We start from the raw sequence: 19,790 nt of genomic DNA, 5'->3' as shown, positions 1-19,790 counted from the left end.
TAATGATGAAACGGGCCACAAAAGATGTGTGAAGAGTGGCTGATTAATGACATTAGTTGTGTGTTTGTCTTTTTCAATCTTGTTAATTAACACTGATTAAAAGACTCTTCTGAACAATTGAATTCATTCATTTGAATACTGACAAACAATTGTAATATTTAGGCCAATATGCTGTAACTCTACACACTACTAGAACCAATCGGAGATGTTTAACACACCTCTCAACCAATAAAAGCGTCAGACCTGTCCACACAGCCAATCACAGTCTGAGAGCACAACTCTGAGCCAATCAGAGCTGTAGACTCTGATAGATCTCAGCTTGAGGTAATGAGTTAAGATGTTTGGAAGGCCTCACATCACCTGAGGAGTATTTGGAGGTTCAGCTGTTTGGGGGAGAGGTAGAAAGGAGAACGGGGGCACTAAGAATGAAAATAAAGAGGGACAAGAAGGCTAAGATTGAGAAATAAGGGACAATAAAGGGAAAAGTTATCAGAAACAGTGGGGGAAAGTTGTGGCTGAGGCGAAGACAGTGATCTAAAACAAAAGCTCAAAAAGGACAGAGAAGGAATTAGGTAAGAAAGAAGTGAAACAACATTGTTCAAAGTAGGATCAGTTGAGGAAAAAGGAAAGAATTAAAGCAGATATCAGGTTTTAGTTGCAGCAGAGAGGATGAAGTTTAGTGAGAGAAAGGCAGCGCTGCTGGCCATCACAGAAAACATTGAGATGGAGTCATTCTCTTCAGATGAGCCCTGTGTGGTGATATCAACCCTGGAGAGGAAGGAAGAATACAGCTTTCCCCAGGTGTGTCTTCTGTAACACTGCATCTTGGAAAAAAAAGAAACCTAGAAGAGGACTGTGATGATCCTCACACTGCTCTTTGGTGTCATATAACATTTTCTCCAGGTCATGTGAAAAAAATAAGTTTGTCCCATACATCTATGCAAATGTGTGACTTAAAATACATTCGAGAGTTAAGGAGAAGGAAATCTATTAATTAAGAATGGTCGTAAATCTGAGTGAGATTAGAGGCTCGACGCTGCTGATTCCTTTACAAAAAATCTCTGAAAGTAAAATTAATAGAACCGTAAAATGCATAAAGATTAAAGATTAGTAGAGGAGCATTAAAAAAGCAACATAAAGGATAAAAATTACCAAGTGCAGCTTTAAATTTTAATTAAAGGTCAGGGCAAACAGATGCGTCTTCAATTTAGAATTTAAAAGTATTCAGCATTGTCCCCACTCTGAGATCTTCAGGTAGTTTGTTTCAGATGTGAGAAGCTAAAAGCAGCTTCACTATATTTAACTTTAAAAACTACAAGTAGACCAGAACCAGCTGACCTGAGAGGTCTAGAAAGTTCATACTGTCTGAGAAGATCTGAGATGTTTTCAGGACCTGAACCATTCAGAAATATATAGACAAGCAGTAATACTTTAAAGTCAATTCTTTCACACACTGGCAACTGGTGTAGTGATATGAGAACTGGTGTAATATGGTCTCAGGACTCTGAGATATATATGATTTATTTAATGATCAAAACTGTGTATCAGTCATTTAAAATACTGAACCATTATTCCAGTTTCAACTGGATTTATTTGCACGGTTTAAAATCAAACAAAGTCACAAATAACTAATAATTAAAATAATATTAACTAAATGTGCAGGGGTTGAAAGGAAAGACCAGATTACCTCTTTCTAAATAATATACAGTATATGTACTAAAATAAAAGAAAAACAAATCACATTGTTAGAAATAGGATTATAAAACCGAGATTAAAGCCTTTTTTAAAGAGTATGCCCCTCAATATGCAGCACCCATTTGTTGCTTTTGGGATTATTTATGTATGTTCTTGCATGATAAACCTCCTCATCTTTCTCTTCTTGAACCCAGAGATACCTGGAGCATCCTCTGGAGCCTGACTATGAGGAGGATCCAGAGCCAGAGGTCCAGATTCAACCCAGGCACCAGACCAAGCCCAACACAGCGTCCCAGACCAAGGAAGACACTGAGCACCGTCCCCCTGTCTCTTCATGGAGCTCCATGGAGGAGATAGAGATAGAAATGGAGGTCAGTCAGTATGAGGGATGTCATGTTGGCTGGTAGGAAAGTAAATAAAAAGATTGAGTTTCATTGAATAGGAGCATCACATCCTCACTTACTTTCTTTATTTCCTCTCTTTTCCTCCCCTGTCTCAGGTGTTTCCTCACCTCAAAGTGTCTGGGAGCGAGCTAACAGAGATCAAGTCAAACCATCCTTCCATCATGACCCCGGTAACCATCCTTAGCTTTTATTTTGTCATCGTCTCATCAGCAAATGACAATTAATTTCAGGGCCTTGGGTCCTGTAGCAAGGTGGATACATACTAACATGGAGCCCAAAAATATAGATTGTATCAGGTTTAGTGTTTGTGTATTTCAGTGACCAGGCTATTAGGATAAGGGCTCAATCCTATCAGTTGGATGGAGACAGTATTGTCAAAGTGCCAAAGTCATGCATAAAAATAATGTTACCTTAGACATTTAGCATACAAAATGTCAGAAAATTAGAACACAGCTCCCAGAGCCAAAGAGGCTGTCTTTCAATTGCTTTAGTTTATCTTAACATTAAGTTTATTAAGATTTAAGAATGGGGGAAAACTGATTTTTCTCATGTCGGGGATGCTGGTTCCTACAATTTTTGAGGTATTTTTATTTGATTATTATTATCATTTCATATTGGCGAAACAAGACAAAACACAACAGGTGATTTAGCATCAACGGACATGATGTAGATACATACAGCGAGACAAACAGTACATTTAACAGGCTACAGCATGAATGTAAAATGAGGAGTGATATAGAGCAGGAAATCATGTTTAGGTGTGATGTGTGTGTGGTTTGTTAGGAACAGATATGGCATATGGGGATATTTTGTGTGTGTGTGTGTGAGGCTGATGTAAATGTTCTTTTACAATTATTTACAAATATTACTTGAATATTAAAGTTGTTCTTGATTGATTTTGTGTCAATTGACTAATTAGTCAACTAATCTTTTCAGCAGTAAGGTTATCTTTTCTTCTGTACTAGATTAAGTTGTTTCTTATTATATTTGCTGCCCAGTAATATTTAAGTAGTATTTAAGAAATAAGAATTGTCCTTTTTTTAAATAGTTTGCATCAAAAAACAAGTTATTTTTCTGTTAGAGAGAAATCATCACATCAGTCAGTTTAGACATCTTTCACTCTGTTTTGTGGATCCATCAAATCAATCTATATCTATATGTGTGATGTTGTACTGTGTGCTGCAGCCGTCCCCAAACAACGCTAACCGTCTCAAATGGAAGAGACTGACTCCGCAGAAGACGGGCCTGGTGGTCAAAGATGTGGTCTGTCTACCTAGAGGACAATACCTGGAGCTGGAGAGGTGAGAGTGACTGCACTACAGTAGATTAGAAGACTAAAGTTCTGGCTAGACTGGATATTTATAGTCCACATTATGAGTCCCTCTTCACTGGAAAAATGTTTGTTTTTTTCCTTCTTGTTCCTTCACTTGAATGGGTTTGGGTTTGAGTTTCACTGTGCAGCTTGATGATTGTGTAAACTTTGACGCTCAAAGACTGTTTTCACATTCATCTGCTGAAAGTGGGAAGTTCCTTTTATTGCTTACCGAAACTCTAATGTGGAAACTTGAAACCTGGAATGCATAAACACTGAGATTGAACTTTTCAGTGAAGTAGGAGGCATCTTGTTTCCAGGAGGTTAAACTTATGAACTGAAAAATGTTTTAATGAGCATAGATTCTGGACTTTTCAAAGAGGGAGGAAGCCGTTTTAAAAGGATAATTGTATTTACATTTTTTGTGGAAAAAAACCATATCAGACACAATTTATTCTTCATAGCAGAGTATTTTTAAATATTTTAAAACATATCTAGAGGGGATCTCTAATATCTTGTGTACTTTTTCTCAAGTAGCACCACTATTAGTCAGAATTGACCAGCTCTGTAGTTGTACTCTGTACTCGCTGATGTGTACTGATATCTGATCATCCAATAAATCCATAAATATATCAATAAAGTAAATATTTATTTCCTTCCCTGCAGACACATCATTCCACGAGGCAAAGAACGAGCAGCTCTATCAGCCATGGGAATGACTGCTCGCATCACCATTGACTATGGCTGGTCAGCCAATCAGATGGAGAGTCGGCTGGTGACACTCTTCCGAGGGCGATTTGTCAAACAGAAAGGAGAAAGGTTTTCATTCACATATTTACAGGTGTGTGTGTTTATATGGTGTATTTCTTTCCCTGTGTGAGCTAGTTTGATTTCAGCATGAGTACATTTGACTGGTTCTTTATTTCTTTGGAGGCCAGAGAATTTATTATTCAGGTAAATTGAGATTACATTTAGGATTAAGTTTAGTTTGCCACAGAAGGTAAAGAAATCTATGACAACAGCGTGAGCCAGCTCAATATCCTGAAAACAAATATAACACAGAACTGAACTTAGAATTAACAAAATAAACACTTAATGCAAAGACACTTTCCTTTCTGGTAGTTTCGTATTTTAAATAACCAGATTGGGGCTGAAAATATGATCTCATCTCTTCATCAAACAAAATCCTGTTGTACTGATTCAAATAAATCTGTTGGTAAATAAAAAGTTTGTTTCTCGTGTGTGTGTGTGTGTGTGTGTGTGTGTGTGTGTTGTGCAGTGTGTGCCGGGTTCCAGGGTGCTGTTTGTCCCAGACACCCCTGCAGAGGGCTGGACCGGAGAGCAGCTACTCAGGATCTCTGCACACGGTGCTTTGTATATCCTCAGCCACCAGGACGACCCGCAGGTAAACCACAGCAGCTCAGTCGTCTGCCCACTTTATTTCTCTTTCTAGCTTGACTTTGTCGTTGCTGTGACATTAGTGTAAAAACCCAGCTGCCTTCTCAACACTGCACTTATAAAAAAAAAAAAAAACTGGAGATGCAGCTTTTTCCATCAATGCCCCTAAACTATGGAACAGCAGTAGACATCAAGAAGACAGCCTCAGTAATTAAAAGCTTTTAATTTAGCTTTTAATTAATGCATCAATTTTTTTTAACAGGCTTTTCATTGTTTTCAATTTAACCATTTGATTATCACATTTTTTAAATTATTAATCATGAATCTGTTGTATTTTTTTCTCTTGATTTTTCATATTTTTACTTTATGTGAAGCACTTTGAATTACTTCCACTATACAAATTATGCTATATGAAAACATTTTGACTGATTGATTGATAGTGGAGGTTTTTGTCTTTGCAAAAAAACCTTTTAGTGAGCAGAATTATTAAACATATATTTTCTAACAAATATGTTTTCAAATTCCATCAGCTTTTGGACCCACAAAAGTCCCGCTCTTTAATTATCAATTTAAAGAGTCTGATTCCACTGACTTTGTTAAGGTTTGCTGTGCAGGATTGCACATATAATATAGATGGAGGGAGCTTTGAAAATTTACACTTTACTGTAGAAAAAGCACAGTTGTAAATAATAACATCTATAATAAAAATAATCAATGGATTTTATGTTTGGAAATTAATGTATTTACTTTATTAATTTAACTTTTATATATTTCCTCTGCAGTGGATAAAGTTTAAATATTGTATACTGTTTTGCAGTCCGATATATATCTTTATGAAAAACTTAATTTTGAAAAAGTTGAGACCTACTATAAATTCCAAAATTAAATCTTCTCTTACCAGGAGGAATCCAAGCAGACAGCAAGCGAGACACCTGTGGTGGACAGGTAAGAAAACAGTAAGCAGTGCCAGTTTTAGAGGCTTTTCCACGTTGCCAAGAAACATTAATAAAATAATGAATTATAAACCATAGAACTGAATTACCTCTCTTCAGGAAGGAGTTTTGTCTGGAAGCCAGCACAGAGAGCTGCCCAGAAGACAGTCAGCTGGGAAAACAGACCCAGCAGACCAGTGTCCGCAGGAACACAAAGGAGGTGAGTTTATTTCACTCTCAGCACACTGAGACCTCAGTAACCATCATCTGGGATAAAATTATACCTGTTTTACCTGAGTTTTGTTTTTAAAACGGAAACTTTTTAGTTTGTCATTGAAAATCTATGTCAAGTTAATAAGTTAACCATGATTTCCTTCTCTGAGTTAATAAGTTGGCTATGTTTTGTTAGTCAAAATAGTCATTTCTTTGGAAAGTTGAATGTGTCATATACAGCTCCAGCATCATGAGACATGACTATTAAATGATGGTATACAATAATATGCCTCAATCTTTAACAAAAACTGGATTGGAGATACTCCGAGTGACTGCATTCATCTGTGGATAAATGATAAAACTGGAGAAACAATGTGACCAAATCATCATTTAAATCAAACATTTGATTAGTCCAAAAAATCCTATAATTTTGGATTAGTCGACATAAGAAGAAATTTTAGTAAAGGACAGAGAGGACAACATTTCCTCGGCTGTTAACCTGTGTCTCTGTTATCCTGTGTCTCTGATAACCTGTGTCTCTGGTGTGCAGTTCACATTAGACCTGGACACCATCCTGAGACTGTTAAGACAAGAGAACATGGTTCGAGACGTAGAGACACACGTCCAGGTGAGGAGGAGAGATCTGCTGCACAGCGCTCTGAAGGAGGTGAGGAGGCCGGGCTTCTGCTTCAGGACGACTCCCATCATCTCCTTCAGCGGAGAGGAGACCGACAGCCACGAGGGGCCTCTCAGAGAGTTCTTCAGGTTATGATGGTTTCCCTCATATTTTACCAGAAGCTGTATTTATATTGGTGATTTCAATCATTGCTGCTACTTGGACTGTGAAATATGAACAGAGTTGTCTCTGTTCTCTGGTTTTTCATACTTCTGTCGCTTTAATTCAGTGGAATTTTGAATAAGATTATAATCATGTGTTTCAAAGTAAAGTCTATAGGCTTTATGAATGGTGATAATACAGTTTTTTGATGCATAGAAACACAAATTATCTCTATTGGCCAACTTTTTATAAGGTTTATAACATTTATAAGTTTAGCGTTTATAAATTCCCAAAATGAAAAAAATGTTTTAGATATGTTCATAATTTGATGGAGAAATGACTTTTTATGTTGCAAAATTATTATAATCTCAAAAAATACTGATAATGTTTTGTTTATAATAGATATAGTATACAGTATATATTGTGAGGCTGCAACTTATGATTATTTTCCTTATCAGTTTAATTTAAGCATTTAGTCTAATACCAATCACAATCTCTGAGTTGGAAGACATATTCAAATTACTAATGTTATTCAACCAAATATCCAAAACCCAAGATATTCAATTTACAATGATATAAAGCAAAAGAAAGCGAAAAAAGTTATATTTTGATGAATTTTGTGCTTGATAAATGACTTAATAGATCAACTGATTGTCAGAATTATCTGCAATTAATGATTTCTCTCAATGAACTATCGATTAATCAGTTCAGCACTAATATATTGCTTTGGAGAGGAATAACACATTCAGTCTTTATGATAGTACTCTACACCAGATCACTAAGATCTGGTGTAGAAGAATTTTGTAGTCTCTGAATCCCTGACTAAAGATTTTTTTTTTACATTTCTTCTCACACAGGTTGACTCTGCTCGAGCTGCAGCAAAGTTGTGTCTTCGAGGGTCATCCAGGACGCCTGTTTCTGACCTACGACCTCACAGCTCTTGAAGATGGGAAATATTACGAAGCAGGCGTTCTGATTGGCTGGTCGCTGGCTCAGGGTGGTCCAGGACCTCGCTGTCTGCACCCTACACTCTACCAGGTTGTCCACCATGAGTCACTTATGTAGATACTTAAAAAATGTTTCCTTAACCCTCACATACTGTTCATATTCAGTCCATCCACTACTCTGGTCCAGACTTAAATATCTCAACTACTGAATGGATGGCCATAAAATCTTGTTCAGACATTCATGTTTCCTGGAGGATGAATCCTAATGACTTTGGTGATCCCCTGACTTTTCATTGAGCGAGTTTAGTGCTAATTGGCAAGTGTTAGCATGCTAAACTAATACGGTGAACACGGTAAACATTATACCTGCTTATAGTCAGCATGTGAGCATGTTAGCATGCTGATGATAGCATTTAGCTCAAAGCACTGCTGTCCCTCAGTACAGCCCCACAGAGCTGCTAGCATGGCTGCAGACTGTTAGTCTTGTTACATGATGTGCACAGATTGATCACCAATATGTCAACAATCAGTGTTGAAAAACGGAAATTTACTAATCTACTGAAATTATCATGGACTACTGTTTTGCAATTTCTAAGAAATTTTAAAAAAGTTTTAAAAATATGTACAGGTCTTCTAATGATCTGTGATAAAGAAATGGTCTCTTTGTTCGGGACTTTGACACAACTTAGAAACATAATATGAGATATAGCATCCTTTCCTGGGTTATCTTTCTTGGATGGCACCTTGTTTGTTTAAAGCAGAGATTTACAATGGAAATAAGGTGGATAATTGTGCGTGAACTGTTGTGTTCTGTATAAACAGAAACTTCTTTCTCACCGTGTGGTATTTATGCATTAACAGTTGATGTGTGGCCACATTCCATCTTTGGAGGACTTCAATTGGAGAGACATTGTTGACGCGGAAGTTCAGCTCCGACTGCAACAGGTAACACAAACACACATGCACACACACATGCACACATACCTGTATAGCTGAAGACATTGTGAAGGATCAAGGGATTAACACAAAAGAACTAGATGAAGTGTTATTTTTTTTCATGTGTTGCACTCTTCTCTGTAATATTATCTATTTAAGCCAGTACAACATAAATAGGACTTTCTTGTGTGTGCCTAGAAAATTAGATTTATTGTTCCTAAACGACCTATTCCAGAGAGTGTGTATGTGATGTACACACATACACTATTACGTGTGCATACTCACTATTCTGCTCTTCTTGCAGCTGCAAAGTTGCACTGATGTGAAGTTGCTGTCTCCCAGTCTGTGTGACTGGGTGTCGAGCTGTGGGATCCCTCAAATCTATTCAGCCGGTTCTGATGAAATACCAGCATTCTACATCCACCTGGTCAAACACTTCATCTACCACAGGTAAACATACACACAAACACATGCTGTATACACAGATAACACTCAAACATGTATACACTGATAACATTAATGCAGTCATAAATTTTTGGTTCATAACAATATCACAACAGCTGCTGGTATGTTAAACGTGACTCAGCAGGATGGTAACAAAACGTGCTGTCTCATTCTTCAACAAAAAGTATTTAAAAAGGTCATCTTCACTGAGCCAGTGAGACAATGAGAGTCTCAGTCAATCACTCTGCTGTTTTTCAGGGTGGCCAGTATGATCTCCCAGTTCACCGATGGAATGAACAGCTGTGGTGGATTGTGGGACACGGTACAGTCCCACTGGGAGGCGTTTGTGCCAGTGATGACGAGCGCACAGCAGCAGCCTCTCACCTTGAAGGAGTTCAAACAGCTCTTCACTGTCTGCTACAGCCATCCAGACAGCCAGCTGAGGGCGGCTGAGGAGGCGACAGCTGGACACTGGGAAACAGTCCTTACCTTGGTCAGCGGTAAGAATGAAGGGATGGGAGTAGAGAATACAAACACTCCTGTAGTTCTTTTCTCAGACTCTGGAAGAAAAAAGCATCATAAAAATTCTCTTGTCAGGCTGTACTGTGAAAACATTTTTACTAAAATAATTCCTCCTTATTCATAATCAGATGGGCAGGCAGATTTTTCCTTTGAAGACCTCCTCGCCTTCATCACAGGAGCTGATCATCTGCCTCCTCTTGGGTTCCCCAGATTGATCTCCCTGTATTTTTACACACAGGTTGGTATATATCAGATCGGCATGAATCTGAAAAGGGTAACGGTATATGCAGGGTACATGCAGTGGTATAACTGGTTTACTCAAATACTGCACTTAAATCTGCACTAATTGATTTTTTTGGCCACTTCAGGGCAGTGCAACAAGCTGTAAACACAACACTGACATATTATCAACTTTTACATTTGATGTAGTGAACATATTGGCAATAACAGAGCAACACTGGCATTCTTTTGGAGTCATGTGAGGATTGTAAGTCCAATATTCACTCTCATTTTAGCTCTGTTTTGGTCTCCGTAGATCCCTGACGGAAATATCTGGCTCCTTAGCAGCTAAGTGCTTCAGTATGCTCACAAGCTAACCGCTAACTTGTGAGCACATACTGCATATTTAGCACTGAACCCATACATAAAACAGATAAAGTGCAAATGAAAAGAAATAAGTTCATATATAAACAAATAAAATGCAAATAAAAGAAATAAGCTCATAAAGCAGATGAAATACCAGTAAAAGAACAAAGCTTGAATATAAAACAGAAACAAGTACAAAATATATGGAAATGTGTATAAAAAACACAAAAATGATGACACCAAATAAAAGCATATAAATTGTATGGCAATAAGATTAAATAGAGTAATATAAAAAGAAATATAAATGTTTTTGTAATTTTGTAGTGGAACATATTACAAAAAAACATGTTTTATTGGATGTTCAACCCAGTTAGAGGGCCGTCTTGTAGGTTATCAGGCTCAAAGAGACTTTTGATCACTACCTTCCAGTATTAACTAGATTAGGACACTGTTTCCAACTTGAATGTATATTTTGTCGTCTCCGGACAAAAATCTTCATGTCACAGTTCCCTTGTCTTCAAATTAATTTCACAGGATGCAGGCACATCAAATGTGCGCCTTCCCCACGCCTCCACCTGTGCACTGGAGCTCTTCCTGCCGAGGGGAGCGACGGGGGCTGCTGACCTGTTGCTGTTGCTGAGCAGAGCCATGCACGAGGCCTTGGGCTTTACACGTTTCCAGGCAGAGGGAGATGGAGAGGACAGCTGCACTGAAGTGATGACAGGTTTATGAAGTGGAAGCTCTCCCTGATACCTCACATCCCGCTGAAGTTGACTCTGTGGAGCTCAAAGGTTTCTGCAGGATATTACAGTAACAATGACTGAGAAGAAAGCTATGCCCCAGTTAGGTTATAAAGGCTGATCTGTGATCTTTTAATTGTTCCAGTAGTCACTGTAACTTGTGTGACCTGATTGGGGAGCATAGAACAATTTTTACATTCTTTAAAGCTGTATTCATACAAGTTGCACAGACGGTGCAAATAATTTCTTGTGCGTCATGAGAATAATAATGTAATTTAGAAAAGTAGGAGGGAATTCTTCAAGATAAGTATATACATGGTTATTCCAACATACTGTAGATACCAACTCTACAGATATGTGCCTCCAACACACATTTTCAGAATTCCTCTTTTTTACAGAATAACTACTTTGATTATTTATTTAATTTCACATCTTGTATTGTGTCTCTGCTGATATCTGCAATTTGCTATATTAAGGAAATATTTTACACACTCAACAGCAAAATTTTCACTTGATATGATTTTTTTTGTATTTTCACATGTTTTAAGGCAGATCTTGACTATGAATGTTTTAACTATAAGTAATTGTACAGTATGTGCTTTAAAATAAAATTGTGAATAAATAAAGTTTCTTTTAGAATGATTTATTAATTGACACAAAAAATAACACAAAGAATAGGCATTTCATATAGCTATGTCTCTTTATTCATCTTTCATTACATAATATAAAATAACAACTAGTAATCTTGTGTGTAAATGTAGTGTTAAATCTAACTTAAGTCTAAACGTCTATCAAGGTATGGCTAAAACAGAGTCTGGAGAAGAAATTTCCATATAGCCATAAATGAAGGTGACTGAGACTAAAAAAAAAGTATCACATTAAACAATAATTTTTAAAGTGAAGTATGCATTAGGTCAAGTAAGATTTAAATACAAAAATAATTTGAAAAAACAATTCAAATCAGCAATGAATCAGGGAAGAGATACATTCTGAGTGCATGTGACAAAATTAAAAAAAACACTTGTTGCATACGCTGACAGCAAGAGAATAAGAAATGACACACACATGGCCTATGTTCAGAATCACAAATGGTTTATCTTACTTAAATACATCACATTTCCATACATTTGACACATAGTAAGCTCAACACCAGGCAAGTTTACCAAATGGACAGGAGACTGAAACAGCCTGTCCAAAACATACACATTTAGCCTTTAATATGTGCTTTAAGACCATGTAATATAAACGTTTAAAAAATGAACCTTCATGCAGTAGACTTCCTTCTCTGTACTACAATATTTAAAGGCATTGTTTTATAGCCAAAACCTTCCACACAACAAACAAGCAGTTCCTTCATATTCTGGTTTTCCAATAAATTGGAAAGACAACCTCCAGTATAACCTTAATAAATCAATTCTTAACTACATAAGACAAAACAGATTCACATTCATTAGTTACATATGTACCAGTCACATTCTGCCAGTATCACATGGCAGACCATTCATATCCTTAATTCAGGGTGCAATAGTCATTCACATGGTATGAGGAACTCAGTGAGGTTATTGTTGCCAGTGTATTATATTTAATGGAAGGGAGGAGTGAGCAAGAAACATTTCCTGGTTACCAGGCTTGTCAGGCATGTTGATAGATGCCTCTCAGATAATAAAGCATGGTAATTATTGACACCTCTTGAAAACCTCTTTGACAGCTCAGATTGCTTGGTTTGAGCTTCCCATTGTCTTGCTCAAATAATTTGACACTTGATTCAAATGCACTTCCCCACTATTCACAATCCCTGGGAACTACAGTGTAGCATGGTGCTTAAAATTCTTAAGAATACTGTTTGAGGATTAGAGATGAATGAAAGTGAGTCTTAATATTGACTCATTTGAGGAACTTTTTCAGATTTAATTTGACAAAATGATTAGAAGCAGGCAAAAGAGGGGACTGAAATCTCTGTGTCTAAAGGGATCGTTTACTCAAAAACACTATCCACGTACATCTGCTGGTTGGGGGACATTTGCTGTAGCTCACTTCAGCTCAGTGGAGTACAGTGACATGCGATGTGTTCTGCTAAACTTATTGAAAAACTCAAAAGAAATATCTCTTTCTAAATATGATGAAACGTTTTGGGTGAACTGCCCCTTCACATTGTGTTAAAACAATACCACCAGCATAACCTTGAATTGCTGTCTTTACACATTCACCTTTGACCATTTCTGTCCATATGATGCTTTCATGGGGAAACTTGAACCCTTTGAATGTTTATCACCTTCAATGTGTGGGCTGTTCCATTCAGAAGCTGGTCTCTAAAAAACTAAATGGAGAGGAAACAGAGAGTAAATATCAGAAGATCTATCTCATTCCCTTCACCACAATATATATGTTTGTGTTTCTATAATTTATCATTTTAGATGAAAAGCATTCATAGACAAAGTTATTAAGTCACTCTGTTTTACAAACCTGTTGAATGTCTTTAATGATGGTCTCATTGCTGACCAAGCCATAGGAAATGATCTTCATCTGTAGATGTGCTAGTGATACCAAGCCTGCAGGGATTCAAATTCGGAAATCAATAAAAGACTAATAAAAATTACTTGTGTATGTCAATGTTGAAAACTCATCCTGAAAATAGTAGATTTCCTTGATCATACAATAATTGCAGTTCCATCACTAATGTTAAAGGTAATCACTAAAGAAGACAAATGAGAAAAAATGGCTTTTAAGGTGGGTTTTAAAGCTAAAATCAATCACTGATCGTCTCTTTGGGGTAATTTTATTTACAAGCAATAGACTTGGAGTCAATTCATTATAAATAAAATTTGGGATGAATTTTGTATGACCACTTCCGATGTCATAGATCAAAGTCTAAAGAACGTTTTTATTATCGCACCTCCTAGTTGAAACTTTCCAAAAAAATCCTACATTACAGCCAAGAGATTGGAAGAAAAAATAAGGGAGTCACATACCTTGGGTTGTTGTTTGTCCTGTAGTTGAGATGGTTGGTGGTGTGGTGGTAATGGGTGTGGAGGTTTCTGGGGGTATGGTTGTGGTGCTTGGTGTTGTGGTTGTGGTGACTGGGGGTGTAGTAGTTATGGATGTGGCTGTGGTTGTTGGAGGTGAGGTTGTGGTAGTTTCAGGGGTGGTTGTGGTTATTGGGAGTGTCATTGTGGTAGTTGCTGGGGTGGTTTGTAGGGATGTGGGTGTAGTCGTCTTAATTGGAGGTGGTGTTGTGGTTTCTGGGGTTGTAGTTACAGGAGCAGTTGTGGTGCTTGGGGATGTCGTAGTTCCAGGTATAGTTGTGGTGCTTGGGGATGGCATAGTTACAGGAGTACTTGTGGTGCTTGGAGATGTTGTTGTTCCTGGTGTAGTTGTGGTGCTTGGGGATGTTGTAGTTCCTGGTGTAGTTGCGGTGCTTGGGGATGTCATTGTTCCTGGTGTAGTTGTGGTGCTTGCAGATGTCGTAGTTACAGGAGCAGTTGTGGTGCTTGGAGATGTTGTTGTTCCTGATGTACTTGTGGTGCTTGGGGATGTTGTAGTTCCTAGTGTAGTTGTGGTGCTTGGGGATGTCGTTGTTCCTGGTGTAGTTGTGGTGCTTGCGGATGTCGTAGTTACAGGAGCAGTTGTGGTGCTTGGAGATGTTGTAGTTCCTGGTGTACTTGTGGTGCTTGGGGATGTTGTAGTTCCTGGTGTAGTTGTGGTGCTTGGGGATGTTGTAGTTACAGGAGCAGTTGTGGTGCTTGGGGATGTTGTAGCTCCTGGTGTAGTTGTGGTGCTTGGGGATGTCATAGTTCCTGGTGTAGTTGTGGTGCTTGGGGATGTTGTAATTACAGGAGCAATTGGGGTGCTTGGGGATGTCATAGTTCCTGGTGTAGTTGTGGTGCTTGGGGATGTTGTAGTTCCTGGAGCAGTTGTGGTGCTTGGGGATGTCGTAATTAAGGGAGCAGTTGTGGTGCTTGGGGATGTTGTAGCTCCTGGTGTAGTTGTGGTGCTTGGGGATGTCATAGTTCCTGGTGTAGTTGTGGTGCTTGGGGACGTTGTAATTACAGGAGCAATTGTGGTGCTTGGAGATGTCGTAGTTCCTGGTGTAGTTGTGGTGCTTGGGGATGTTGTACTTACAGGAGCAGTCGTGGTGCTTGGAGATGTCGTAGTTCCTGGTGTAGTTGTGGTGCTTGGGGATGTTGTACTTACAGGAGCAGTTGTGGTGCTTGGAGATGTCGTAGTTCCTGGTGTAGTTGTGGTGCTTGAGGATGTTGTACTTACAGGAGCAGTTGTGGTGCTTGGGGATGTCGTAATTACAGTAGCAGTTGTGGTGCTTGGAGATGGCATAGTTCCTGGTGTAGTTGTGGTGCTTGCAGATGTCATAGTTACAGGAGCAGTTGTGGTGCTTGGGGATGTTGTAGTTCCTTGTGTAGTTGTGCTGCCTGCAGATGTCGTAGTTACAGGAGCAGTTGTGGTGCTTGGAGATGGAGTAGTTCCTGGTGTAGTTGTGGTGCTTGCAGATGTCGTAGTTACAGGAGCAGTTGTGGTGCTTGGGGATGTTGTAGTTCCTTGTGTAGTTGTGCTGCCTGCAGATGTCGTAGTTACAGGAGCAGTTGTGGTGCTTGGAGATGTCGTAGTTCCTGGTGTAGTTGTGGTGCTTGGGGATGTCGTAGTTACAGGAGCAGTTGTGGTGCTTAGGGATGTTGTAGTTCCTGGTGTAGTTGTGGTGCTTGGGGATGTTGTACTTACAGGAGCAGTTATGGTGCTTGGAGATGTCATAGTTCCTGGTGTAGTTGTGGTGCTTGGGGATGTCGTAATTACAGGAGCAGTTGTGGTGCTTGGAGATGTCATAGTTCCTGGTGTAGTTGTGGTGCTTGGGGATGTCGTAATTACAGGAGCAGTTGTGGTGCTTGGAGATGTCGTAGTTCCTGGTGTAGTTGTGGTGCTTGCAGATGTCGTAGTTACAGGAGCAGTTGTGGTGCTTGGAGATGTCGTAGTCCCTGGTGTAGTTGTGGTGCTTGCAGATGTCGTAGTTACAGGAGCAGTTGTGGTGCTTGGAGATGTTGTTGTTCCTGGTGTACTTGTGGTGCTTGGGGATGTTGTAGTTCCTGGTGTAGTTGTGGTGCTTGGGGATGTCGTAGTTACAGGAGCAGTTGTGGTGCTTGGGGATGTTGTAGCTCCTGGTGTAGTCGTGGTGCTTGGGGATGTCATAGTTCCTGGTGTAGTTGTGGTGCTTGGGGATGTTGTAATTACAGGAGCAATTGTGGTGCTTGGGGATGTCGTAGTTCCTGGTGTACTTGTGGTGCTTGGGGATGTTGTAATTACAGGAGCAATTGTGGTGCTTGGGGATGTCGTAGTTCCTGGTGTAGTTGTGGTGCTTGGAGATGTTGTAGTTCCTGCTGTAGTTGTGGTGCTTGGGGATGCCGTACTTACAGGAGCAGTTGTGGTGCTTGGGGATGTTGTGGTTACAGGAGCAGATGTGGTGCTTGGGGATGTCGTAGTTCCTGGTGTAGTTGTGGTGCTTGGGGATGCCGTACTTACAGGAGCAGTTGTGGTGCTTGGGGATGTTGTGGTTACAGGAGCAGATGTGGTGCTTGGGGATGTCGTAGTTCCTGGTGTAGTTGTGGTGCTTGGGGATGTTGTAGTTCCTGATGTAGTTGTGGTGCTTGGGGATGCCGTACTTACAGGGGCAGTTGTGGTGCTTGGGGATGTTGTGGTTACAGGAGCAGATGTGGTGCTTGGGGATGTCGTAGTTCCTGGTGTAGTTGTGGTGCTTGGGGATGTTGTAGTTCCTGGTGTAGTTGTGGTGCTTTGGGATGCTGTACTTACAGGAGCAGTTGTGGTGCTTGGGGATGTTATGGTTACAGGAGCACTTGTGCTTGGGGATGTCGTAGTTACAGGTGCGGTTGTGGTGCTTGGGGATGTCGTAGTTCCTGGTGTAGTTGTGGTGCTTGGGGATGCCGTACTTACAGGAACAGTTGTGGTGCTTGGGGATGTCGTAGTTCCTGGTGTAGTTGTGGTGCTTGGGGATGCTGTACTTACAGGAACAGTTGTGGTGCTTGGGGATGTTGTAGTTCCTGGTGTAGTTGTGGTGCTTGGAGATGTCATAGTTCCTGGTGTAGCTGTGGTGCTTGGAGATGCTGTACTTACAGGAACAGTTGTGGTGCTTGGGGATGGCGTGGTTCCTGGTGTGGTTGTGGTGCTTAGGGATGCCGTACTTACAGGAGCAGTTGTGGTGCTTGGGGATGTCGTAGTTCCTGGTGTAGTTGTGGTGCTTGCAGATGTCGTAGTTACAGGAGCAGTGGTGGTGCTTGGAGATGTTGTAGTTCCTGGTGTAGTTGTGGTGCTTGGGGATGCCGTACTTACAGGAGCAGATGTGGTGCTTGGGGATGTCGTAGTTCCTGGTGTAGTTGTGGTGCTTGGGGATGTTGTAGTTCCTGGTGTAGTTGTGGTGCTTGGGGATGCTGTACTTACAGGAGCAGTTGCGGTGCTTGGGGATGTCGTAGTTCGTGGTGTAGTTGCAGTGCTTGGGGATGTCGTACTTACAGGTGCAGTTGTGGTACTTGAGGACGTCGTAGTTCCTGGTGTAGTTGTGGTGCTTGGGGATGTAGTAGTTACAGGTGCGGTTGTGGTGCTTGGGGATGTCGTAGTTACAGGAGCAGTTGTGGTGCTTGAGGATGTCGTAGTTCCTGGTGTAGTTGCAGTGCTTGGGGATGTCGAACTTACAGGTGCAGTTGTGGTGCTTGGGGATGTTGTAGTTCCTGGTGTAGTTGCGGTGCTTGGGGATGTCGTAGTTCCAGGTATAGTTGTGGTGCTTGGGGATGTCGTAGTTCCTGGTGTAGTTGTGGCGCTTGGGGATGTCGTAGTTACAGGAGCAGTTGTGGTGCTTGGGGATGTCGTAATTCCTGGTGTAGATGTGGTGCTTGGGGATGTCGTAATTCCTGGTGTAGATGTGGTGCTTGGGGATGTCATGATTGTGGTTGAAGCTAATGTTGCAGGACCAGGACAATTATATTTCAGTAGTCAGAAAAGCAATAAAATCAAATATCTCAATATTTCCACTTATCTTTATATCCACATATTTATCTTATATGAGGCCATAACTTCCACACAGGATCAATTGTCTGTGGGATGTCAGTTTGTACAACTGTCACTAAACATCTCAAAGACTATTTTACAGATTGGCATGCTTTTGTGTTCACAGTCAAACACTCAAAAGAAGGATCCTGGTGATATAGGTGACGTTAACACCTTTGCTTGACCTCAGACCATCAGGCCACACTTTGCCTACTTTTGTATTCTTTCATCTACACAGCACAATGCTGACTGTAAAACTAACAGTCAGCATCTAACTCAGAGATAATTGAACCTTCACAGAGGTTGACGAGTGCTTTATATGTGATTTGTTTTAAATGCACATTCATTTTGGAACAAATGCATTTGGTTGTAGTATTAATCCCAAGAGGATATGTTTTACAACATTAATTTTGTCATGTTTAACAAAGCTATTCATCCAATAATGCTATAAAGTACAAATAATAACCTCTCCAACCTTTTTTTTTTTACTAACTTTTTTCAAAAGTAAGACAGTGGCACCTGATACTATCTGCCTGCCAAGATGTATGTTTATGCTCTTGTTCATTATTATCCAATGTCCTTGGCAGAAGACCATTCAGGCATTTAATGCTCTTTGGGAAATGAACCAAAACAAATGAATCAACTCAATGTAACCCAATTTTAATTATCTAATGATTTCATTTATTAAATACATTTTGATAATTTTATCTTAAGGTGATTCAGGTGAATAGTCATAAATGTGTGCATGTTTATAATTAGTCAATTTCTGACAGCAAATAAACACTTTCAGTCTAATTTTTATTATCTGATCTTGCTTGTGTAATTAAAAAAACACTGTGGAAATAACTCAAGTTTATTTTATCAGATTACAATTAATAGTTTTCTTTAAGGAAAGAGCAATAACAGATAATGAATAAAAGACAGAAAAAAATCCCTTTGAGTATTGGTTCTGTGTTAAGATTTGAATAATAACTGCTTTGGAAATACTCCTGTCTACTACTTATGTCTTCAGTTTCTGATTCAATAAGGCATGTCAGAAAATGAAAAAGCCATATATAAATGGAAGCCTTATAAAGTAAATTATATTGAATATTGAATAGTTACCTTGTCCAGAGGATGCATGAAAATATCCAAGCAAAATTATCCAACAAAGAATTTTTCTCTCCATGATGAATGGTATCGTTTCTCACTACTCCAGGTACAGACAGGTACTTGTCTGTGATTTCACTTTGCACTTAATTTGCGAGCTGCTCCTCCCTCAGCTATAGAGGGAGGGACAAGGTGCTTGTGTTGAACGCTACTTTCATATAACCTGAAAAACCAGGTAATTCACACACACATGTTTACAAAATATAGGCCACTTCAACTTGTACATTGCCACTTGAATTTTCACAAATCCACCAGTTTCAACATCATTCCATTCATCACATCATCCATACAATCCATTTGTGAGTGTTTAGGACATCATGTGTTTGATTTCAACACAGATAGAAGATTGATAACACAGAATGTGGTACTAGAAATTTAACGGCACCAAAATCTTAACCTTAACTCCTATATGAAGGTGGTCCATCTTGATTGTTATCCTGTATTTATATTGTGTGATATTTGTTTCTGAGGATTTTTTTAAAGTACATGACAGTATCACTATTATTTAAAGTGGAAGCCATTTGCTCAGTCATAGACTGAGACAGATAGAATACACAGGCATTTTATTTGCCATAAAAAGATTAATTTATACAGGAGAAACATTGGAGGAATTATATTTTAAGTAATTAAAATGCATATTGACAAAACTGTTGTACAGGATTCTACCAAGATTTTC

At 39.3% G+C, this 19,790-nt stretch overlaps 1 protein-coding gene across 1 annotated transcript; it reads left to right on the top strand.

Annotated features, from left to right (window-relative positions):
• Nucleotides 1-338: 338 nt before the first annotated feature.
• Nucleotides 339-11,485, top strand: LOC137187446 (uncharacterized). Its single transcript, XM_067596319.1, has 15 exons — nt 339-801; nt 1,890-2,066; nt 2,195-2,269; nt 3,285-3,400; nt 4,078-4,252; nt 4,691-4,816; nt 5,711-5,754; nt 5,862-5,961; nt 6,505-6,719; nt 7,590-7,770; nt 8,541-8,624; nt 8,920-9,065; nt 9,318-9,559; nt 9,710-9,819; nt 10,701-11,485. The coding sequence occupies exons 1-15, from the start codon at nt 670-672 to the stop codon at nt 10,896-10,898; spliced, it is 2,121 nt and encodes a 706-aa protein (XP_067452420.1). The 5' UTR covers nt 339-669; the 3' UTR covers nt 10,899-11,485.
• The last annotated feature ends 8,305 nt before the right edge of the window (nt 11,486-19,790 follow it).

The sequence above is a fragment of the Thunnus thynnus genome, chromosome 8, assembly GCF_963924715.1.
Source record: "Thunnus thynnus chromosome 8, fThuThy2.1, whole genome shotgun sequence".
Taxonomy (NCBI): domain Eukaryota; kingdom Metazoa; phylum Chordata; class Actinopteri; order Scombriformes; family Scombridae; genus Thunnus; species Thunnus thynnus.
This window is presented reverse-complemented; position numbering and strand designations above follow the sequence as displayed.